This window comes from Aplidium turbinatum, chromosome 7 (genome assembly GCF_918807975.1).
Source record: "Aplidium turbinatum chromosome 7, kaAplTurb1.1, whole genome shotgun sequence".
Classification (NCBI taxonomy): Eukaryota; Metazoa; Chordata; class Ascidiacea; order Aplousobranchia; family Polyclinidae; genus Aplidium; species Aplidium turbinatum.
The window spans coordinates 12677138-12703455 of NC_137478.1; the positions used below are offsets into that span (position 1 = coordinate 12677138).

Consider the following 26318-nt stretch of genomic DNA (forward strand, 5'->3'; position numbering starts at 1 on the left):
TGGCGCGAAATCTGTCTTGTCGCATTTTGCAAGCGAAAAATGACTTCGACGCATGCGCATCGTCGATCACGTGACTATCACACGTTCTCGCGGGTCCAACGGCCAGTCCTGCACCAGGGATGACAGGTTGACATTTTTAATGCCAAAGTTCACAAATTTCTCTCAAGAATGAAGATAGCTAGGTTGTGCAATAGCAGAAAGTGTAGGCTGAGCTTTGTTGCAGTTTTATCTATATTTTACCGAATCCATAGGCGCCTAAGCCGTGGGGGCAGGGCCGTAGCCAGACCGCAGAGCAAGGGGAGGCAACTTTTTTTTATGGGGGGGGGGAAATTTAAATGAGCAAAATCATTATAATTGTAGCTGTTGCTTGAAAATGTTGAGATTTTGCCAAGGGGGGGGCGAAATTTTTTTCAGGGGGGGCGAGGCCCCCTGGCCCCCGGCTGGCTATGGGCCTGCGTGAGTGCCAGGCCCCCACGCATATTTCTGTGTAGGGGCAACTTTTTATGCTGTATTGAATATTGATACATAAAACCCTAGCGATCGACAGCAGGAAAACACTTTTTGAATGCAAACCGCAACAGCTTCGCGATAAATAATCACTATAAACGAGTTGCGATGCTACAATCCAACACCAGACAACAAAATCTGTCATTTTTACATTGAATTAATGTCTGCAGACGTTGAATCAATGTAAAAATGACTGATTTTGTTGTCTGGGACAGCAAAAATCGACCATTTTGTGTCGATTCAATGCCATCAGATGTTGAATGCACCCAAAACAACATAATTTGCTTACGTAGACGGAGCGTGCGTTTAGCTTTATGCGCTCGCAAACATACTCGATGTGAAAATGAACTTGAAGTGTTTGGGATCCCAGCGACCTCGGCTCCAGCGGAGCGATCGTTTTCAAAAACTGGCCTGACCTTCACGAAGCTGAGATCCCGACTGACGGCTGACGATGTCGATCAGCTTGTGTTCATAAACACCAACATGGGCCTGGAGCTGTAGACGTTATTTTGTGCTCTTTTTTCGCAAATTTTCATGGCTTTTTTTCGCGTTTTCTAGCGAATTTTCATGTCGTTTCTTTCAATAAAATCTCATTATACAGTTTGGTGAATAGTTGTGACATTCGAAATCGAAATTCGGAAATCGAAAACAAATTGAATTTCGAATATTCAAATAATCGAAATTGAACACCCCTGCAACCTGCATGTAACATACCTACAAGTGTCTCATTTTGCCAGAAATGAACTAGATTAAATTAGCAATGAGAGATATATGCTTGTTTAAAAATGGCCGAAAATGACAGAGCGCTCATCAGCGCAGGGGTGTACCCAATTTAAAAATGTCATAATTTGAAAAGTACAATAGATTTTGAGCTAAAAATTTCAATTTTTACCTCAATCAAGTTATACCACCTTTTGTCCAATTTTCAGCAAATTTGGAGAGGGTCAAACTGGAGGGTCCAGGACGTTTGGCATGGACTGACCCTCATTTCTCTCATTAAATTTGCTTATGTTGAAAAATTTTCGGCATGGCACTTTGGGTCACCTTAATATTCAAATACTGCTGACATTTCTTGAACAATTCATTCATTTTCTTATTTGAGCAACTGTTTGAGTTTCAGGCAAAATTTAGGTAGGGGTCCGCAGAATTAATAATTTGTCTAAAGGGGTCCGTGACAACAAAAAGGTTGGGAACCACTGCTCTAAAATATCTCTTCAACTGCAGCTGTAGACATAACAAGTGAAAGAGTGTCACCTGACGCACCCCTTTCCAAATCTTTATTTTATCACCTAACTTCTCTGTTCTGATTTGTGCATGTATTTTTTATGTTGTTAACTATTTTACCTGATAGGCTATACACTATGAGTCTCAATTGCATTAAAAACAGAGGAGTGCTTGATGAATGCTTGATTAAATGCCTTCGCACTATCAATAAGTGCCATAAATATGGGTTGCTGGTATTCCTTCATCTTTTCCAAGATTTACCCAACGTGGAGGCCTACAGGTGATTGCTGCTGGAGAATCCTTCCATGTAAGCTGCTTATTGATATGGCATACTGCTTATAGATATGGAATATCCATTCTGGCATATTTCAGTTGGCACCAGGAAGGCTATTCGACCATAAGACACTTGCACCTAATACAATACAGTGACTAAACTATGCCTACAATGGTTCCCAATTCGGGTCTAGTACTATTCGGTGAGTCCGATTCGGTGAGTTCCTAACCTCTAACCCCTAACCCTAAAACGGCAATGATAATTAGGCTACGGTACCCAATAACTAAAAAAAAAAAGTTAAAAAAATCCCCCGTTAAGGGATCGGACTCACCGAATCGGACTCACCAAAACAGGCCATTCCGTCCCAATTCAGACCCCCCTCGGTCAGCTGAGGTTTGTAGTGCTACGAGGAAGGAAATGTCTGGTGTGGTTAGTAAGGGAAACATAATTACAGACTATGGCAAACCATAAACAGATAAAACCAAGCAACGGCACAGCATTTAGCATAATATACACTTATACAGTACAAAAATAAACTAAAAATTGCAAACGTTACACATGTTAGCCTTTATCAAGCATCTGAACAACTCAAAAACTGTACATGACATGAATACCGGTAGCATATTGCTGAACAAAGATGAAAAAAATACTAAAGTTTAGTTTTGATCTCAGTTTTGTCTTTTTTCTTAGTGATAGTACTTCTCTATATTTGTTATACAATGCTATCTCTCTACCAAAATTATACTACAGACTCTGGGACAAAGCCCTAAGGAGACCAAGAATCAACACAAATCTTCAAAACCACCACAGAACTTCAGATTTACTAAAATGTTGGCTCATTGTCAGCAACATGTGTTGAGAAGCGTGTCAAAACCAAAGTCTATTGCTTGCATTTGCAGTCAGTAACAATGGTACAAACCACAATGTTTTGTTGCCATACAACTTCTTCTCATCAAGAAAAGTATAGTATATCTATCAATAGATAAATAAACCAATTCTTAAAAAACATTGACGCTGATTTCATCAATTCTATTATGTTTTTTGTTCTAGTGTTGAACATTACTTAGTACATTCGTTTTAATGGTCAGTACCTTAAGATCGCTCATTTGTTTGAAAATATCATTGATTTTCTTGACTCCTTCCTTTAAGACTGGCCCAGTACGAAACACAGCAGCATTGTTCTGCATGGTTTGCTGCATCTGCAACCGCAGGTCGGCTGTTGGCGTTGAACCTTCAGCATATCGAACTTTGTCCATATTTGCAACCGATTTTTCACCAGCATTCTGCAATAAGTAAAATAGCATCTAGACCACCACCGTACGTACACTCGTACAGACATGACATCCTTCAACAACAATGAAAATTGACCTTTGAAAGATGCTAGGATTCGTTTAGAATACATTGTTTTATCTTGGAAAAACATTTCCATATTCTGATGAAATAGGCAATCAAACAAACTACAGTTGAATTAACCTAATCATACACAACCTAGGGGACTGCATAGGTTGGTACCAGTTTCAAAAGAGAAGGTAGCACCACAGGCGCCGGGTTTTGAAAATTGCCGGGGGGGGGCAAACTTTCTAGCCGACTGATTGCTTACATTCAAAATGCTGGCTCAGCACAATCGTGCTACTTCTACATTTTTGCTAGATTTACAAAGCTCCATTTTGTTGTGTAGTTTCTACAAAGCAAGAATGTGTGATGCAACAGATATATTCCCTGAGGGGAAACTTTTCAGTGGTCTCTGGAAGCCAACTTCAGATCGGTCGTGTTGGCCACTGGTAACAGAAAAGCAAAACTTCAAAGCAATAAAATAGTTTTGCTCTTTTATGTCAACATTAAATTACAGTGCCACTTCAATCCTTTGTGATTGCCAAGACTTACCGAAAATCATTAATGAGGCAGTAAGTTTATCCATCAAAGTACGAGCGCTCAATGTCTGTCGTTTGTCAGTGGCCACAACTGGCTGGAACTGCTTCAAAAGCTCTGCCAACTGTTTTTGCGTTTGGCCACATTATTGTGGTAATGTGGCTTATTATTTTGTTTTTTTAAGCTTTAAAAGTAGGACAGAGTAATCTACTGCACTTGGTAGGAAACTGCTTCAAACTTCATCAATACAGTTTTAACTTTTATCAGAAAGGAACTCGATGCTTTTATCGCTTTTAAGTTACCGCATTCATCAGCTCATGGGCCAACAGCGGCGGTGTGTACGTTGTATGCGCATTGCGCGCGTGTGGTAAAGTAAAACACTTCAACGAAAAAGGCAAAGGCAAAACAACAGGCACGAAATTGCTTGCCTTGTTAATTATAGTATTCCATTTCCTCATACGAAGTTTTGTTACAAACACGGTGTGGCATTTGTTCTGGTAAGATTTAATTGAGATTTCCTGTTTAAGTCCCAAAGGGATAAGCATTTATCGTACAATGCACATTAAAAATTGCAGACGTTAATTATTGGCACCACAGTTACTGACCACTGACCAAGCGTTTTCCTGATAAATAAAGTTGTAAAGTTCAATACTGTATACACAAACGGGAAGTAGTAAAATTTGTTGCTAATTGTGTGGCTAGCACATAACATGCTAAAAAGACGGCAAACATTATGACTGCCGGTACCCGGAAATGCTCCCCAGACCAGCCATGTTAGCCGCCTAAATAGAAAGTCAAGTTCGATTCGCCGTTTCATTCGCCTTCGGCAAACCCGCGACCGGGCTGTGCCCGCCCGCAGCACCCCTACTTCCACAACCCACCAGTCGCCACCGCATTTCATTACAAAGCACGACATTCATACATCTATTCGATTTGACAGGTAACGAAAACAAGGAAATGTGATTTTGTAGTAATATCTCGTAACCCAGAAGGAAATACCAAAATTTCTGACCAACGGAATTTAACCTGATCACTTGCTTGGGCGGAATCTACCCTGACCGTTCATATTGCCATTACTGCAAGGATATTAAAGCATAAAAAGACGGGTCTGCAACTATTCGGCGAGTGCCCTATTCGGCGAGTTTTTGAAAAATCCAACGACGCCTTCTGCAAACCCAACGATTGAATAGTATTGAATATTCAGACATCGCATCAATGTAAAAATGAACTGTTAGCCTAACTAGGTTTTTGGAACAATTCGAAGGGCTTCTGTGAATATTTTTCAGTCTCAACGTATCCTAGCCAGCAAAAGTTCTCTTCTCTATACCATTTCAACGTTTAGCGACGTTAAAATGATGTGAAAACGGCAATTTCTGCTGGTCGGCATAACTAGGTTACGGTACCCGATAATTTCCTTTCAATCCAAGCTGTAGACCACACGTTTGGCTAGCCTTTTCATTCTGTTAATACAATGTAAAATGAACAGTTAGGCTTACTTTCATTCTGTTACTACAATGTAAAAATGAACTGTTATGCTAACTAGGTTCTTGGAACAAAGTTTTGCTTGTTGCAATAACTAGGCTACGGTTCCCAATAATTTCCTTTCAATCCAAGCTAAGCTGTCCACAGTGTCCACACATTTGTTGATCCAAAGTAATCATTTTAACTATTTAAAAGTACTAACTTATAGACATAAACAAATGACATAAACATGACGAAGTTTAATTTAATAGTTTAAACATTTTATTTTTTTCTGCACGATTTCAACGTTTAGCGACAATAAAACGATGTAAAAACGACAATGATAACCTTTCAAAAATTGCCTGATAATTTCCTTTAAAAATTTCAAAAACTAGCCGAAATGGGGAACTTGCCGAAAAAGGCTCTCCCAAATCGGACTAGCCGAATCGGACTAGCCGAATCGGACTCGCCGAAATGGGCCATTCCGAAAAAAGAATGTTTTATAGCATAAGCTAAAAACAGCGTAATAATGCTAGTTATAAGCTAAAAAAAGATCGAAATAAAATGGTCAATAACAGTTACAAGGAATGTTCTCCAATAAACTTCTGGCTCAGTATGACCTCTTCATATTCAACGCTAGCTACGAATGCTGTTCCACAGCTACTGCTTTTCCCTTCCACGTGGGAATACGAGCAGGGATTTTCAGTCATGATGAACATCAAGTCAAAAAATTGAAACCGACTAGGTGCGCCCGGAAATGACTTACGTTGCGCTGTTAGCAAATTAACACTGCGCATTGCCCAATTGGTGAACAGTAAACAAAAATCTCATTAAATTTAGTTGTGGTGCTTTAGTGTTAATTTAGTACGCCAATATTATTCTTCTGAATAAAATATGATTTGATCAAATTAGTTGTTGTGCAAGAAGTGGTATGTTGTGCAGAAAGTGGTATGCAGTACAGAGCATCCAAGCGGTACGAGAACATAAAAAGGTTGGGAATCCCTGCAATAGTAGCTTTGTTTGATCTTGGTGACGCTGTTTTCGTTCTTGATGATGTTCTTGTTTGGCAACTTGCTCCTTCATCTGGTGTTCTTGGTTGAAAATTTGCTGTTGCAGGACTTCAATCAGTTTCTACATGCCTGTGAAATCCTGTTGTATATAATAAAGTCCCTAACTAGATCCAAACCTGTTGCGACGGGTTTAACTTCTGTCCTTGAGGTGCGTTGTTCAAATGTACACCCAAAGAGTAACACCATTTGAATGGAATTGGAGAGCCATCCTTGACATGCATTGCTTAAATGCAGGCCTCTAAGCTCCTGGCGTCCGTGGTCGCCGAAAAGTTGTTAAATGGCCAAAACTACTGCGCGATTAGGCCTTGTTTGGTCGCCGGCTTCCATCAACCAACATTTCTCCACTTGCATTCGTATTTTAAACTTCTTTCTCCACTCGTGCTTATAGGTGAAACATTTTTCTTTCCACTCACATTGACAATCCTTTTTCACAAACAAGATAAAGTCTCCACACACCGACCAGAATATTCCCGATAAAAGTTCAGTAAAAAGTATTTTACAATAAAAGATTGCATAACTGAAGGTTACTATCGGTGAGTTACACAAATACACAATAAAATAATTCAACTATTTTAGAACAAAAAATGTAGCCTGCCGCAGGAGTACGCATATTGTGATACTTGTGCATTCACGTAAACAGTGTTTTCTGTTTTCTGACAAAGTCAGTAATGCTTTTTTATAATATAACAAAAATCAGAGGGGGCAAGACATATTTCACCCCCCTCGGTTTCAGACCATGTAATCGACACCAATGGATCCCAGTGCAGCAAGTGGTAAGACTGTGATAAGGAATTCTATGGACGGAGTGTAGAAAATGAACACATTTAGTATGTGCTTATACAAAGATAGCTACAAGACTGATAACGCGCTTTGTTTGTGGGAAATGTCATAAAAAGGTAATTTGGTAGAGGGCCACAATGAAGATTTCTGCTGTGGCATTGGAATGGCGATAGACTTCTGTTATCTAGGTCAGTGGTTCTTAACTTCCAATCCAGAGTAATTTATGTGCTCATCCACCATAAAGTTCGTTTGAATTGTTCAATCTGCTCGATAAATAAATCTTTCCTGTCTGCTTTGTAAAGCGCTGAGGAGCAACGCATTCTGCGATGGATACAGCGCTATACAAAAACTAACATTATTATTATTATGTAGGTATAACTTGATGTCATTTTTAATGTTTTCCTGTGAGGACATGCTGTAGCAATGTAGCAAGGCATGGCAAATGAATAAGAAACTTCCGTTTTTAGGAATGAGGCGACATAATTCCACACCTGAAAGGAAGTATGAGATATTTCTTTTCAAGTCTGATTTATTAGTGACAATATAGAAGACTTGTTGTCCCAATATAGAAGGCAAATAATTAATGAGGTTATTCAATGGATACTTGGTTGAGAAAAATCTTTTTGACAAAAAGGACGAGACACTTATAGATGAAAACGTCCACATGTACAAAACAGGTATTGCGTGAAAGATAGACCTAATAATTAAAAAGAGGACAACGGTGAATTTGTGTGTTCTCAATTTAAAAAAAAATGAAGACATGCTCTGAAAGACCTACAGGAGTGCTGCTTTTAAGGCATAATTTTGAGCATTTGGAGATACAAGGAGAGATCATGTTGTCGACCTCTTAGTGGTGTTCCCTAGTAATTGAGTCAAGCAATTAATCGAATGACTACAAATCAAGACAGCAAGAAGACATAGGTGGTATGGAACAATGCAGGCAAGCAGAAAACAATACGAAAAAGAAAAGGTTTAGGAATTACTGATTTACAGGATGCCCAGCCAATTACTTTTTTTGTGGGAAACATGCACTTATTACAGAGGTAGAAACCTTTTATTTTGTCTGCTGCAAAAAATAGTACAGACGAAATCGGTTAATCGAATCACCTATTTGCCAGACGTTTTGATACGGTTATACGATTGATTTGTTTAACCAATTTACTAAAAAAAAAAGATTTATTGTGAATGGGCGTAATTGTTGGGAAGATGTCTGTGCTGACTAGGCTGCAACGCACATTACAACTGATGCTTCCTACAACTGTTTACAATTCTGGTTAAACTTTAAAGAGTTTACTAGTTCTGCGTTACGTACTAGTCTGTATGTTCCACCCAGCAAAACTGGTCCTTTTTACATTGATTTATCATCTACAGACGTTGAAACAATGTAAAAAAGACCAGCTTGCTGACTTGGCTGAGCATGTACGATCAAAGCATTTTTCTGCAAACTGCCGCCATCGGACTTGTTTTCATCTCACCGATCTCTGTGACATCACAACGCGAACTTTGACCGTTGAAGTTTTTGATTCAAGCGTGCTCGTATCAGCTGTGTAGTTTTGAGTATGGAACGTGGCCTAGGAAAATAGTGGTATGATAGAAAAACACGGCTCACACACATTGTCTTGAAATCGCAAACTTTTTTTCAAGTCTTTTACGCTGTCTGGTAAAATAATTATATTGCAATGTTCTTTAACTGAACGAAACTGCACAAATGAAATTATGCACTGCATTTCACAACAGTAGGCTTCTTTTTTCAGCAATTTAAAAAGAATTCTTCAAAGTTTTCTGGTAAAAATTTTTGGACATGCTTTCCAACACTTCCCTCTTAAGCCGAAAACTTTTGGACATGCTTTCCAACACTTCCCTCTTAAGCCGAAATAATTTGTCCATGTCCATTCCTTGGAAGGCCAGTTGCCGACGGATGACATCAAAAACATTTAAACTTCTTAAGTGTGATTATTCCTTTTGTGTGCGCTTCTGTTTTGATGACGCCCAGCTGTGCGAAAATTGGTTCTTTGTAGTGCGATGTCTAGCACATAAGATCATGGCTGGGATTAGAGACACTTCTCTTTGTTTTGAGCGCATGCGACGCGTCTGTCTCACCTTTGCTTCATTTCGCCTTTGAACATTGCAGACAATAATGTGAAGAAAAAAGAGACATTCTCTTTTCGCTAACGGGTATAATTATACGATTAAATGAATGAAGTATGCAAACTAGAAGCAAATCCTGATGCTTTTATCCAACTTATTCTTTTAAGCGGTATGCGCTTAATCTATGTTTTAACTTAACATCAGATTGGATTTGGTTTGGGATTTCAGGTTTTGATTCAAATAAACGATTGATACGTTTATGCAGTATACTATTAACCGATTTCGTCCGTATACGGTTCAAATATAAACCGGTACAAATATATTCAACACCAGACAGAAAGCAGCGAAAGACTATATTAGTCATCGAGTCAGCTGCTCCCCGTGTTTTTAATGTGACAAATGTAAAGCATTCGCATTACATTGAAAACAAGATAAGCATAAGTTCCATAAAAATGTCAACAAAAAGGTGAATTCCTGGAGTTTTATTCAAACATCAAAAAATATCATGCCCTGCAAAAGTAGTATGAAAAAAAAAAACAAAGAGAAAAAAAACACCTATGCAAAAACAACAACTGTTAACTACACTGGTAAAATTTCTGTAAATCCAAACCTATAGCAACTGAAGACATGGAACCAGTGTCCAAATAAGCCACTTTCCTACATGCATTCTATACACACAAAAGGTCACCTTTCAGGAAAACATTAATAAACTCATAACTGCAAAAAAAATGCATTTAAAAAAAAAAATCCACTCATGACCAATGTCTAAAAGAACAAGGTCTCCAAATTATGTAAATATACTTTATTTATATAACTGTATTTGCAACATTAATTTAAAAAGTCAGATTAATCATTGGAGTTACAAATCAATCATCTAGGCCTAACTTTTTTATGGCAGCCAAAACAAATGCTTTTGTCATCAATTCAATATATCGCCTTGCAAGTGCCATTGTTTGCAAGTGAAGTGCCAAAAACCTCCTTTAATAATAAACAACAACTTCACAACAAGCATGATAATTTATGATGGTCAATTAGTCATGTATGTTTGCTATTGGGGAAACCTGTAGTAATTTTCTCCAGTCATCAAAACTTACATGACTAAGAGGTCCAATGTCATCTCCTGGTTGATTTTCCTCGGCAATCACAAGTGCACATGCCCGACCAAATACAACCAAATCAAGCAAAGAGTTTGCTCCAAGCCTGTTGGCACCATGAACGCTTGCACAAGCCGCCTCACCACATGAATACAGTCCAGGCACAACAATGTCTTTACCCGTTTTGACGTCGTGACTAATTACCTAGGTTTGGATAGTAAAGAACAGTTTCTTGAAAAGGATAAAAAATGTAAAAAATACTTTATTGAACAAAAAAAGAAAGAAAAGCTAACGGCATCACAGCAAAATTTTTTTGTCCTTTGCTTTTAAATTTGATGACATCATCGATTCCAAACATAATGACCTTATACACAGGCCATGCTAACATGCACCTTCAAATTTGACTGGAGGCCGATCTGTTAGTAGCCAATATCGTTAGTAGGCCTGTAACTTAATAGATTGAGTGGTAGCTAATAAATATAGTTTCTGTGTATACTTTGTGTGGCATTGAGCTACTTTTGTGCTATTGTTACCATACAGGTGATGGACTAGACTTTTGGAACTTGTGCTGGAAATCCAAGAGTCTGGATACACTGGTATTAGAAAAAGATTTGTCATTTTTACAGTAAAATTAGAAGTTTTGCTGAAATTCAGTGATCACACCATGGCAATCTGGGTTCTCCAAACTATTATTTCAAAGGGACACAAAGTAAATAAAGCTTACAGTTCAAAATCGAAATTGCATCGGCCTCCAGTTTGCACGTTGGCAAGGGTTGCATATTGCGACGATGTCGTCCCCTCATACATCGAGACGCGCAAACATTTACGACACCAGAAAAAGCTTCATATGCAATGGTGATAGATTTCAGGTCAAGCGTCAATGCCCATGTCGTTCCCAGTGAGTGACTATGAATAACGCTGCTGAAAAAATTTGATATTTGCTGGAAATACGCTTTTTTTGCTGAAGTGTAGGCCCAAACGCAGAATTGCGAAAGTAGGCTGTTACATTTACAACATTTATTCTGGTGTTAGTTACCGTACGTTATTCTTTCAGTTTGGTACAACTTGTGGGATTAGTTGATGAACAAACAAAGAAAACAATCAATTTGGTAGGCTACCATTTTTAAAAGTCTCTGCTTTTATTTAATTACATTTTAAAATAAAAATTAATTTCTAGGCTAATTGTCTTTTTTCAGATGTTCGCTAAAAAAAAAAGGAAAAGGTTGCAAAAATTTGGTTTCGTCTTGAAAAATTTCGATTCAAACAACCCTAATTTTCACTTACATTGAAATGAACAAGTTTAACATCTAGCAACACTGCTCTCAAGGGACGACATCGGTGGCATCCCTAGCTTATGCTTCCAAGTTAATAGAAAGTTACTTTGAAGCTTTTAAACATTAACTAGCAATGCTCACCTGCCCTTTGAAGTTGGTTGGTACTCCTCCCATGTTATAGTGGACAGTGGGAAGGACGGGAATAGGCTCACGAGTAACGTCCACACCGGCAAATATCTGAGCAGTTTCTGATATTCCTGGTAACCTTGTAGCAAGTTGTTGCGGAGGAAGGTGATGGAGTTGAAGAAAAACATGATCCTAGAAAAACGCCTGCTGTTGAAACAATAATCTTCAACCTAAATGGTTGTGCTTCTGTCAAGGATCATTTCTTTAGAAGAACTGAAGCGTACAAAGACAAAGTTGTATGAGAAACTTTCCAATTAAGAAAACCTTAGTAAACATAAATTCTGTGCCGAGAAAGTCCCAACAGTTGTGGTGGCATTTTATATACAATAGCATATCAAAGGGAATTTTTCTTCCAATTTAGCTCTACTTGTAATCTAGCCTGCTGGTTGCCAACCTTTATTAATGCATTCCTGCATTTGCTGATTTGGAAAGTTTCATTTCTCTCCTAGCCTATTATTACATAAAACAGCATCGTTTTTATGATGCCTTGGGTCGCATATTTGTAGGTTAAATTACCTTGCTAAATGCCTCCTTTAGTCAGGTTGCTGCATGTTCAGATAAATCATGGTAGTCATACCAGTAATTCAGAAGATCATGGACGACCTTCCAGAGGTCGCAGTCTACTTAAATGACATTCTTGTCAGTGGCACTACTTGGTTGGCTATAATTATATCACTACGTTTTGTATGTTGACAGTTTATTTGTCACTGCGACCTTACTTACTTCATTTTTATTATATGTCTAAAAATACAACACTAACTCTAACCCTTCCTAACTTTAATCCTAACTCTGGCAACACCCGCTTGTAACCATGGCAACAAGTGAGTAAAAATAGCCACTTTAATTTTTTTTAAGCCTTCTTTCTTGTCAGATAATAGTTGTGCAATGTGCATGGATAAAAAAACATTGATTGTCAGTACAGTACAGAATTATTGTGTTGTGTAATACAATGTTGAGTTCGTACCAGTTAATGTTTGTGTTGCATCTTAGTTTTTACGTTACGGTACTGATTGAACGTCATAAAATACTACACGGTGGAAGTGGTAATTAAGCTAGCTGAATTCCTCTACAAAGTAGCATCACTAAAGCAACTTGCGAGAAATTTCCAAAATGCTTAGATAGGATTGGCTGTTTCAAGGATGAAAAAAATCTTTACTTAAAGTCTGGAGCAACTCCCTTCATTGATGCTCCGAGAAAATGTGCCTTGCATTTAAGAGACAAGATCACAACCAAACTAGACTATGTGGAAAGTCAGGACACCATACAGATCGGTGTTCTTCATTGACTTGGCTTCCCAAACTTTTAGCTCGCGACCCCTTTTAATCTTTTAAAACTTTCCATGACCCTTCAATCCTTAATGGTAAAAATGATGAAAAAGTGTGAAATGTAGATTTGTGTTTTTTATTGAAAGACTTCATTCAAGGAAAAACTGAAAACAAGCTCCGGGATTTGAAGCCTACTGCTTAACATGTTTAGACTACTGGAAGCAAAACATAAAATCAACATATTCAATTATTTATTCAGTGTGATGAGTGCGACTTCTTTTTGCTACTAAGTAAGTCCAGCCTTGGCTCAATGTTTGGTAATGCTGGTCTCAAGGCGATATCAATATTAAGTGTGTGGTATTTTGCTTTGATTGTTGTCAATGTTGAAAACACCTGCTTGCACAGATGCGTCAATGAAAACAGCTGTAAAGTAATGATGGATCACTCTAATGTTAAGCCAAAAAGAATGAAGCCTTTTTCTAGAAAATTAAACTTACAACTTGGAGTCAGAAGATAGATCAGCGATTGTTCCTTAAATTTAAGAGAAAGTTGCTTGATGCATCGTTTCAATGTAAAACAACATTGATGTTTTCTCCTTGGGAGAACAAATTAAGTTCGCTCAGTTTTTTAAGCAAATCTAACAAATAGGATAATTTCAAAAACCAGATTTCATTGGGAAAATGGTGGATAAAGTCTTAATTTTATCCGTTAGAAAAATCACGATTTCAAACTCGGATTGCATTTAACCACACAAATTTGCAAAAACACGGATATTGAGTGTGCGACTCTTAACAAAGCTTATAACTTCACAGCATCTTGTACAGAAATGTTGATATGTGCCGTAAACTAATACATACTTTATTACGCAAGCTTATATTAGCTTTAACATACTAAATGAAACACTAAATAAACACAAACAAATAAATTTGTACTTTAGACAAATAAAATTATCAACTTAAGCAGCACCTCAACATAACAAGCAAGTAAACAGAGTTAGAGCGTCATCTCGACAGTTGCATTGGCCAAAGACATTAAACAAGGCAAGAGTTTCTACTGTGCAACACAAATTTCACAACACTATGCAGTAGAGTGGAGTAAAAAAAATTTTTTTTTGAAGTTCAAAAAAAGAGGGGTCTAGATCCCTGACAAATTGGCAAAAATCAACAACAAAACTGGTTTCGGGTTTCGGGGAGTACCCCCTATTGGCCGTGCTACCCCCCATTTTATAAGGGAATACCCCCAAAATTCTCAAATCGGCTGTAACTTTGGAACTGCTGGTGCTAGGAACATGAGTTTGGTATCAAATTATGCAAAATCATAATGTTTCTATCTGCTCTAAAAGGACTTTTTGCCTTAATCTCATTAGAAAAAAAGTTAAGACAATAAACGTATATTTTACCATGTTTTGGACAAAAACAGTAGCGCAAGCTCAAGGTAATGGGTAAATGCACATGCTGTACTGCATATGCAGGATTGCAGGTTACAGATGACTTGGATAATTTTACTTATTGAATTTGCAATAAATATACAGCATAGTATGTATAATATATGGTACACATGACGTAGAGAATACAAGGTTTAATCGAGAGCATGTTAGCAGTGACAACCATGGTCTAACGCAGTGGTTTCCAAACTTTTTTTGCTTATGGCACACTAAAATAATTATAAAACGCTCGCGGCACACTTAGGCTACGTAAATTTTGAAGCTATTTTCTGAAAATTAGAATGAAAACCGACTTCCTGATTTCAATAAAGTTGTTGGAAAAAATTTAATTTCTATGCGCACAATACACAATTACACATGGCTATTATCTTGTAAAATATTTTGGCTCTGTGATTTTCATAGGTCCCGTTATTAGCGATTAATTAGCACCGAGATAAGATAGCCTGTGACGTACTTTCCGCGTACAAAACAGCTCGTACTAAGATAGGGTTAAGTCGCATATACATTGCCTTATTTTAAATATTTAAAAGAACTTTCTTTTCCAAAATTCCAAAAAGATTTGCGGCACACTCGAGAATCTGTGGCGGCACACTAGTGTGCCGCGGCACACAGTTTGGGAATCACTGGTCTAACGGTACAGTACTGTATCGTGTGACTGGTAATACAAAATAGTGCTCATGTCATGTATACACACACTTGCAAGTAACAACTTCACTGCACGATGTGGGGGTTACTAACTGGACACCTGTTCAAAGTGTAGGTGCATAAAACATGACATATACAGCATATACTGTAATTGGTAGACGTAATTGGTGATGGGTAGATTGTGATATGCCATGAAATCATTGTCAAGGAAATACCAGCACACAGATTGATATGATCCATACTGCTGCATGTGCAATGGATGGTACTGGCTTATCTGTAGCAAAAAGTGTGCCGCAGGCAATTGCAGATACTGAACTTCATGACAATCTTGCACTCGTTGGAAGCGATAGTACTGCTGCAATGACTGGAAATGAACATGGAGCACGTCGTCATCTGAAAGAGCAACTCAAAAGATCAGTGCAGTGGGTTATATGCTTACTGCACTGCAACGATCTCCCTCTACGACATATATTTACAAACTTAGATGGGACAACAAACAACCCTTCATCTTTTTCTGGAATCATTGGAAAGGAATTGGGACGCAGCGTTTCTGCATAGAAAGTTGTCCAAATCAAATCAATCCCCAATTCCAATTTCCTGTGTTGCCCAACAGTGTGATCGATAACCTTAGTTCTGACTAGTATTATGGCTACAGAATATGTTGAGCTGTACTGCTTGGGCTTTTAGTATTGTCTGGATGTTGTTGGAGCACAGCTAACAACTCATCTTTGGTTGTGCATGGACCATTCCAGCTATTGCATGAAGTGAGAAAAAACAAAAGCACACTGATCACATCACAAAACTTCTCACTTCCTGCAAGAGCTGGAATGGTCCATGCACAACCAAAGATGAGTTGTTGGCTGTGCTTCAACAACATCCAGACAATACTAAATCAATTGTATGCACTGAACTAGCATTCTTTATTCACACTCATCCTCATGAACGAGCATCTAATCCAGAATTATACCGCCAAAGTAGAATCTCAATTGAAGAAAAGGTGGAAAATTTATGCATACTGTTAGGCGGTTCCTATGGCACAGCAATATCATCTGCTCATGTAGCATTGCCTACCAATGAAGACGCATTGGCAATAATCTCGAACCAACCTGCTCTTATTTCTCTTTTTGAAGTCAATGAACTTTGCGCTACATTATGGTGGAACGAGATACTGTAGTTTGGTATATTGGATACTTCAAGGAGATGCTTTCAGCCAAAGATTATACTATTGAGCATCTTGTGAGAAAGGACTCTGAAAAGAATGTTTACTGGGTACATGCAGAAAAACCAGTTGATGACAAAGTTGATGTAGAACAGATCCTTACAAATGAAAATGGAAAAAGGCTTATTATTACAGGAAAGTGAGACTTTGGTAGAACAAACAAATTCTGTTTGAAAAATACCAAAGATATCGAAGCTCTATTCAACAAAGCAAAACCTCCCTTTTAAGTGTATCAATATCATGCACAATTGCTGATCTAAATATCAGTAACAATGAACATGATTCTGATATGCATAAACAATAAACATTCATTATGGCAAGATAGAAATATTGGGACACATCAGAGGTGAATATTCTTCTCAAAACACCTGATATAATCCCCTGCTAATCTCTCAATCTCCCCCCACCAATATAATAAACAAACAAAGAGTCAAATACAAACCTTTGAATTTCCACATGTATTGGGGAAGAACATTCACCCCTGGGACACAACACTGATTATAGTCTATCCTTGTGCTCAATATACTGTGTACATATTTATATTATGTGAGTTAATTATGTGCTATGTAATGAAGCAAATTTTCAAATTCTCGCGTGTATATAATACCATAAATGGCACCATTTGGCCATTTCAAGAGCTTTTTCACTTTTTCTTGCACCAAAATATTTGCATTTATTCTGACCATCCCACACGAGGGCTTAAAATACTGGAATTCGAATGTGGGGGGCACAGCAAGAAAATTTTAACAACAATTTTTTTTTCGAGGGGTATTTTTTCAGTATTTTTAGAAGAAAAATCAAATTTTGGCCACTTTCTACTTGAGATAGATAATTTTAACCACCAAAAATGGATTCATTGCTGAAAAATGAGTAGGAATACACTTTTAAATCAACTGATTGCCTCAACTGTGTCAGATTTTATATCCAAAAGTAATTTTTATGAAAAAATTCTCTCGCTGGGGTCAAAAATCACATTTTTTGCCCCTAATGAATGGTTTTTCAATATTTTGACCAAAAATTTGGTATACAGCCTAGATTTAGTATATCTATCAAAATAAAATTGGATATACTATTTTTTGGGTACCCCCCCCCTCTGGTCTCACGCCCCTACTGGTATTTCCTTGACAATGATTTCATGGCAGATCACAGTCTACCCATCACCATTCACGTCTACCAATTACAGTATATGCTGTATACAGGGCTGTGATTTTGTCTTTCTTGTCGAACGACCAAAAATTCTGCGTCTGTTTGTCGAATAATAATATGACGTCATAAGAGTCAGATTATAAGCGCTTGGCCGCGAATTACCGCATGTTGTGTGGTATCAGAGTCACTTACTTAAGTTTTTAATCGCACGCTGGTTGAGTGATTGCAAAGGAGTATCAAGCGCTAAGTTATGTACCTACCGGACAGACGGACATGTATATTATTTGTTTTGCTCCATGAAGAAAACTGTTGTAAACGCGAAACTGAGAATCGCAAAAGAAAAAATTCCTTAGGCTTTACACCTAGCGTATAGCCTACTGTGAAAATTTTTCCTTTGGCATCTCTTTAGTCTCGCTTAGTACATAAATGGTTAGGCACGTACCGCATGCAAACACAGTTAGGAGTGAAATATGCAAGTTAACAAGAAACACAGCGAAGATATAGCGAAAAATGAACTGCAGATAAAAGAAAACCACACAATACTACGATAATACGAAACAACGGCGTAATGTTACAGCGTTTAAGGTGTGCCAAGATGACAAACAAGCCCCTTTGTAGGCTACATACAACATTGCAACTTCAGACCGAAGCCCAGATCTTTCGATTGTTGGTGAGTCCGATTCGGTGAGTCCAATCCCTTAACGGGGGATATTTTCAATTTTTTTTTTAAATTATCGGGTACCGTAGCCTAATTATTATTGCTGTTTTAGGGTTAGGGGTTTGGGGTCAGGGTTAAGGGTTAGAGGTTAGGATCTCACCGAATCGGACTCACCGAATAGTAGCAGACCGGCATATGGTAGCTCACCGACCGAACTGCTTGTGCAAACTCAGAAACGTCATCACTGTCTCGTCGAGAAAAGAATGTAGGCTATCGATGCGTTGTTCCTTATGCACTTGAACGGGTTTATCTATAAAATTTTATTGTTGAAAACTGAAAACGTAGTAGGCGCATTTTACTAAGCATGCTTTTGCTTACCACTATTAAATTAAACATGTTCAAAATTGAGAATGCTTTGCGATGTTAGACTACTAAATGCTATTAGCCGGAAGTTTACCTAAATGATAAGTTCCAAAGTGATGTGGCAATGCTTCTCTCGAAAGCTCCTTCGAACAGATCCCGCACTTCACTCGCTGTTTGCTGAACCTTAACCGCTTCTCGGTAAGACCGACCGAAGCTTTTGCCATCCGTGTTGTCGGATGATTCGTTCGTTTTTAGTCATTATAGGTTACTGACTAACTGAAGACTATCCTATCTGTAGTTGGGCAAAGCTATGCTGTTCTTATAACTTGCCTATTACCTTGCCTTGTCCACTCCCAATGACCACCTACTATTCTTGTAGAAGCGAACTCTTATATACAGCGACCTTTCTTATCTGTGTTTCTGATTCTGAACATCTGGTCGGAAACTAGACTATTTTCTTGATGTAAAAAACTTGCGTAATAAGTAGGCTTTATTGTGTTCTTTTATTGTGTGCTTCTGCAATTATTTTCCCCTGTATCAATCACCTGCTTTAAGTTATATAACGGAAAGGAAATCTTAAATTTGTTTTCGTCATCATGCACTGGCTACATAAATCCATCATTGTTAAATCTTTCAAAGGATGGCATCTCGCCTGGTGCGAGACAAATTTCCTGCAGATGTCCAGACTTCCCATCCAACAAACTTGTTTATACATGTCATGCATTGTGATTCAACGTCTGCAGACGAATCAATGTAAAAACGACGAGATTTGCTAGCTGGGTTGTGTGCTTTTGTGAATGTGCAAAATCGCCCATTATGTAATCACAGAAACTCTTTTAGTGGAAGGAAGTCGAGTTGCAACCGTGTTTATCTGTCTACTATTCTTTATTCACATTGCAAAACATTTCTGCAATCTTAGAACAACAAGTGCATAAGTCAGACATAAATACAAACTTGCAAACACGTTGACAACTAAAAGTAGCCTACTTCGGTTATTTTATCTATAAAAGAAACCTGTTGTGTCGAATAGCACGAAACGTGTGTGGCGAAATGTTTGATGGCAGGCGTTAGAACTTCGATCAAAGCATTTTCCCGCAGTGTTCAAAATGTTCTGGAAGACAACTCCTTTCCATAAAAATAGCGGCTTTTTTCATTTGTATTTCTGAACATCTGGTTGGAAACTAGGCTGTTTTCTACACATGAAAAACTTTCATAGCAAGTATCCAACAGTCGTTTTACCAGAACAATATTGTTAGGCTAATTGGCTCAAATGGCGAAATACAAACTGGCATAGACGTTGACTTTGTTCCTCGACCTGACGACGTTTTGCCTTCTCTCAATTTTTTTTCCTTTTTATTTTCCTTTTTTTTCGTTTTTTTTCCGTTTTTTTTTTATTCGACAAGGCACGGCGTTTGTCGAATAGTGATGGCGCGTGTCGAGTGACCTCGTCACCGAAAAAGGCGAAAATTGCAGCCCTGGTTGAGGCATTCCATTATAATTCAACAAATCCAAATAACCACTAAGTCTTCAATTTTGATGACTAAAGCATATGTTATAGTATGTGAAAAATGCATCTCGGCAAAAAAAAAATTTTGAAAATTGGACAAGCGGTTTTCGAGATATCGCGTTCTGAAGTTTTGTGGCTGTCACTAGGTGGCGCTGTTGATGTGCCCAATGTTTTTTTATTTTAGGCTTATATTTGAGGTAGAAAGTCGGTTGATGTGTCTATTCCACCATTTTTCATGATGCAGAATTCAAAAATGATGTCAATTTTAGTCTACAAGAATTAGCTAAGGAGTTGTGTGGCATTTAAAAAAAATTGGGGGACCAAATGCCAACCCCCAAATTTCCATGTGGGCAACAAGATATCCCAAAAAAAATTTTTGTTCTTTAAAGTTTCTTGCGTATACTTTATGATAATATACTGTTTATTTATGAGACTTTTGTCCTGTTTTCACAATGCAACCTTTTATTAAAGCCTTGCATGAGAAGTTATATGATCTATTAATGCAATATTTGAATGATGCATGCTTATGATGTCACAATAACAAATTACAGATTTCCCCAAAAAACTTTTTTCGTTGTGAAAATTGCCCGGGAAAACCAGCCCTTGTTTCAAAATTGCAGTTAAATTTTGTTCTCCCGGGCAATTTTCACAATGAAAAAAAGTTTTTTGTGGAAATCTGTAATATGTTATTGTGACATCATAAGCAAGCATCATTCAAATATTGCATTAATAGATCTTTGATATAAGGTTGCATTGTGCAAAAAGGACAAAAGTCTCATAAAAAAATATTATACTATCATGAAGTATATGCAAGAAACTTTGAAGAACAGAAATTTTTTTGGGATATCTCGTTGCCCACATGACAATTTGAGGGTTGGCATTTGGTCCCCCAATTTTTTTAAACGCCCCATAACTCCTTAGCTAATGCTTTTACACTAAAATTGAGACCATTTTTGAAATCTGCATCATGAAAAATGGTGGAATAGACACTTCAACCAACTTTCTACCCCAAATATAACCCTAAAATCAAAAAACATTGGGCACATCAACAGCGCCACCTAGTGACAACAACAAAATTTCAAAACGCGATATCTCAAAAACCGCTTGTCCAATTTTCAAAATTTTTTTTTTGCATAATTTCAAATTTTTAAAGCAACAAAATATATCAAAACCAACACCTTTTGAAACCTAGTGGTTACATTTCTTTCTAAAATTTGTTGAATTGTAATGGAATGCCTCGGTTGTATATGTCATGTTTTATGCACCTACACTTTGAACAGGTGTCCAGTTAGTAACCCCCACATCGTGCAGTGAAGTTACTTGCAAGTGTGTATATACATGACGAGCACTATTTTGTATTACCAGTCACACTATATTGTACCGTCAGACCATGGTTGCCACTGCCAACATGCTCTCAATTAAGTCATGTGTACCATATATTGTGCATACTATGCTGTATATTTATTGCAAATTCAATAAACAAAAGTATCCAAGTCATCTGTAACCTGCATATGCAGGACAGTATGTGCATTTACCCATTACCTTGAGCTTGCGCTACCGTTTTTGTCCAAAACACGGTAAAATATACGTTTATTGTCATAACTTATTTTCTAGTGAGATTAAGGCAAAAAGTTCTGTTAGAGCAGATAGAAGCATTATGATTCTGCATAATTTGATACCAAACTCATGTTCCTAGCACCAGCAGTTCCAAAGTTACAGCCGATTTGAGCATTTGGGGGGTATTCCCCCATAAAATGGGGGGTAGCACGGCCAACAGGGGGTGCAACTCCCCGAAATTAGTTTTGTTGTTGTTTTTCGCCAATTTGTCAGGGATCTAGACCCCCCTTTTTTGAATTTCAAAAAAAAGTTTTTTTTGCTAAACCCTACTATGCAGTAGGCTACTTTGTGTAAAATTGGTAGAATCTATTTGAGGTCCTGAAGTTTGTTACAAGACCCTTTGCAAGGCCGTGAACCGCCAATGAAGAAAGCACTGACATACGCAATAAAGAGAGGTGGAAAAATAATAATGTGAATAGATCCAAAAAGGCTACATGAAGCACTCAAACGTTTACCACACAAAATTCTTACCATAGAAGAAATGACACCTGCATTTACAAACTCAAAGTTCTTCCCCAACCAGAATGCTAAATCCAGGAATTGAGGTGTCAAGCTAGCAGAAGCTACATTCTTAACACTATTTGGAAGATTCTGTTCCAAACGACTATCATTTGGACTTTGTATTTAAGTCAAGATATTTTTAAGGCGACAATTAGTTCTAGCAGTACTTTTTGATGGTGCAGATAAACGCGTCCAAATCAAACAAGATGTTGTTACAACCCAACATGTTATATATATTTTTGAAAAGGTCTTGAAATCCTCTATGAGATAAAAACAAAAATTTTATAAAATGATAACAAACAAGCTAGTCAGCTGGCTGCAAAACAAAAGCCAAACAAAAAATAAATAAAGCAAAAATATTTAAAACATAAATGAGGTGCACCCTATTAAGTTGAAACTTTTTTACAGTGTATATAATGGGACGATTTTTTCCTAACTGATCAATGACGAAAAACATTGTGTCACAAAGTATACCACTTCAAAACAAGGTATTTATATTTGCTTTTTTTTCATTAAAGCGGTATTAGTTTGAATTTCAAAAAGCTGTTTCACCACTTGAATGCTAATGCTGCTGTGAATATTTCCTGAAATTTTGAAGCAGATTGGACAAGAAATGAAGAAGGAGATAAATTTTTTGTTAAAAAAAAAACATCTTGAGAAAACTCCACTTAAAGTTAGCAACATCATAACAAAAATTTCCTCCTGAAATCTGCCACCTCGAAGCCTTTCATTGCATCTTCCTACTGCTAAGAGTGCTAAGAATGTCAACAATCAGCTCAAGTTATCATCTCTGACAAAGCTTGCAAAATTGAAAAATCTCTAATCCAAATTTTTATTTTTAAAATTGAATTCTAGAAGGAACTTAGGCTACTTATACTTATCACAAGTCAATTGCAGTTCAAAACTGCCAAATGATAGATTTTTTAGAGTTCTGCAAGTTGTACTGAGAGTAAGAAAAACTACTTTTTTTGTACAAATGCATTTGAAATTCAGTAAAAATTTTACAAATTCAAAATCTTAATTAAATTTCTATCTTTCAGAGTTAAAAACAAAAAATCAAAAAAAAAAATTTTATCACTAGTATTGTCGCCTTAAAGAAAATTGGACAAAATAATATGTCAATGCGAGTATCAGATGACATTGTCATCTTTAATTCCACTGAGGAGAAACACAACCAGCAACTGAGAAGATTACTTCAGATAGCAAGAAGGAAAGCCTAAAGTTGAACCCAGGGAAATGCATGTCAGACAAAGTCGCACTCTTTAAAAGATTATACATACACAGACAAGTCAAGACAATAAAGAAGATGCCAAGACCACAGGACAAAGAGTATGTACAACGGTTTTCGGAATTGATAACAACATACTTTGCAAACCATCTATCAAATCTTTAAACAAGCAAACATTTTGAAAGATCTTTAGAAACCACATGTTTCATTTTAGGCCTGGACAACTCAAGCCACATGTCGTTCTTTTCCCGAGTTTGTGCAGCTTATACACGCAGTATAACTCGCTTAATTTGACTTCCAAAAATCCACAAAAAGTAGCATCTAAAATATTAAATTTAGACAACGTCATAAAGCCTGTGATGAAAATCGTCACACTCACATGCTCAATCAACAGCAATTTAAGAATCTTATCACTGGGTTGGACCAAAAGCTGCCGGGTGAACTGCCACTGCAGTGTGCTCTATGATGGCTGTCAAAAATATAAGCAGCTACTCTTTCGCTTCCTTAAGCTTTTTTGAAATGTCATGGAACTGTTCATCACAGAAAAGAACAATCTTGAGCACAGAGGATCTTTAGTGGAATATGGATCTGATCATATTGGTCAAACTAGAACTAGGTTGACTTAACTTTACAGGATAAGTTAAAATGCTACCTGACCTAGTACAAAAAGTGTTTGCGTTTGTCAATAAACTGAAGCTGTTCAAGGTGCATCTGTAAAATGGAAATTGATCAAATTTTATCACTCTGCTAACAGCCAGCAAGAAAGTCACGTAATGGGGATCCCATGGCAACACCGTCGTCGTCGTCTGAGCTTCTGGGGCCGAGGGTCTATCCTTTTACCACCCCAGATTCACGATGTTCCCGGACTACACTGGAAGGCTGCTAGAGAGCAGCCAGTCTTTAGTTTCATCATCCATGACGCGCAGACCTTCCACTCCGTTAGGTGGCTTGAAGATGGTACAGTCATTGATGATGTGGTCTGCGGTCTGTTCCTCGGCACCACATTCACAGGAGGAGGAAGAAGCCATTCCCCATTGGTGCATGGTTGAGCGGAAAAGGCCGACGCCCGTACGGAGACGGTTGAGACGCACCCATGCCTGTCTCTGTAGTGTTAGGCCGATGGGGCGTGTGTAGGCGTCGGGGATGAATGAATGGAGTCTGGTGGTGCTTGACCTCCATTCAGAATTCCATTTATGGTCCGCCCAAGTAGCGGCAGAGATGTCTTGTTCATCAGCTTCGTTGATCAGAAGCCGAGCGGCTGGCACGAATGGGTGTCTTGATTTCAGTCAGCGGGGGTGCCCATTTGGGAAGGCAGAGATCTTGTGATGGAGAAGATGATCAACACCGTCAATTTGTTTAAACAATTGATTTTTTAACATAAATATGCCTATGGTAGCTAAATTTATTAACTTGACAAATATGTCACGCTTGAGAGGCAATTAAGTTGGTTGTGTTTCCGAATAAAAGTAGTCAGCAATGCTGTCAACAGTCTCTTTCAAAGGCACGTTCGTAAACAGAGATTTAACTTCATAACTGACCATTATCTGACCTTAAAACAGAGAATAATCTTTTAGTTTATCCAAAAAATGATTTATGGAATTAAGCGTATACAAATTTGGAATGTACGGTTTGAGCAATGAGCATACTATGCAAGAATTTTGCCAGTTTATATTCTGGAGAGCCTATCATAGAAACCACAGGCAGAAGAGGGTTACCTTCCTTGTGCACTTTTACCAAGTCGTCTTATTTATATCAAAGTTACTGCCGGATGGAATCAGTTTCATTGTCAAAGTCTTTAAAATACTTGTGAATATAGTATATACACAATTGATTTTTCTTTTGAAATGATGGGATGTGATTTGCCTTTGTCTGAGATTTATTCAAACTTTGATTTATCGTTCGATTTAAAATTGCTGAACTTTTAACATACAAACATAAAATTTATGCCATATGCCCATATCGAAATGGAAATCTGGTTTGACCATGTGCCTATTATCTCGGGATAAAATTATATGCTGTAATCATGCTCTTTTTAATATTGAAACAGAGAAATTAAAACAAATGATCTACAATAATGGTTATGCAAAATTGTACTCTGAAAAAATATTGAATCGCTTTATCTCTGCGAATTCCAACCAAAAAGAAAATGCAGGCTGAAAATGAGTTGCAGTTGTTTGAAGTTGTAACGTTATTTATTGACGACCCTGTATATAGCTGCCCTCAGGCACATTACACCTAATACTTCTATTAACACTGGAAAAGGATGATTTAATTGTTGACAAGTTAGATGAGCAGAATGTTTTAGGTCGGAATATTGAGCTATTTTCTCAGCTATTTAGAAGCACAAAATTCAAGCCCTTTATACATGAAAACACATGATTCCTATGCTGTTGAGTGTTAGTTTGGTCAATGAAATGTGATTAGGTGAGCAAAAAAAGCAAACACAGAAAAAAATGCCCATTTACTTCCGGTTTTGGAGAGGGACACTTGACCAGGTACCCCATGGATCCGCTACTGGTTTAGTTGCATGACTGAGTAGTGAAAGCCTACGCTCGATACACAACTGCGGTTTGGCATGAGCATGTACAGTAGTACACTGATAATGGAATTAAATTAATCCTTGAATTTGGACATGAAGTTTGCTTTCCAGTTGACGTAACTTAAATTTTTTAACCACCCTGTATAAACCAATGTACTGTACGATAAAATACATGCAAAGATTTTCCAAACCATCTCGTGAGTTCACACATAAACCCAAGATGGTGGATGTAATTGTCCACTTAGTTAAGATACAAAATGATATAACTGCTTAAAACAACCAAAATTAACTTGAAAAGAAGTGTTACACAAGGTACTGGTAACGAATAACTGAAGCCATCAAGTGTAAAGCGAAAATGC

At 37.6% G+C, this 26318-nt stretch overlaps 1 protein-coding gene across 1 annotated transcript in view; it reads right to left on the bottom strand.

Moving 5' to 3' along the window:
- LOC145774027 (succinate dehydrogenase [ubiquinone] flavoprotein subunit, mitochondrial-like) overlaps positions 1-26318 on the bottom strand; it is a 134603-nt gene that overhangs the window by 16947 nt on the left and 91338 nt on the right. The window contains exons 9-11 of the mRNA XM_082585160.1: positions 11783-11959; positions 10368-10571; positions 3097-3288 (exon numbers count right to left, since the gene is read on the bottom strand). Coding sequence (XP_082441286.1) covers positions 3097-3288; positions 10368-10571; positions 11783-11959 — 573 coding nt within the window. The remainder of the gene's footprint in view (positions 1-3096; positions 3289-10367; positions 10572-11782; positions 11960-26318) is intronic.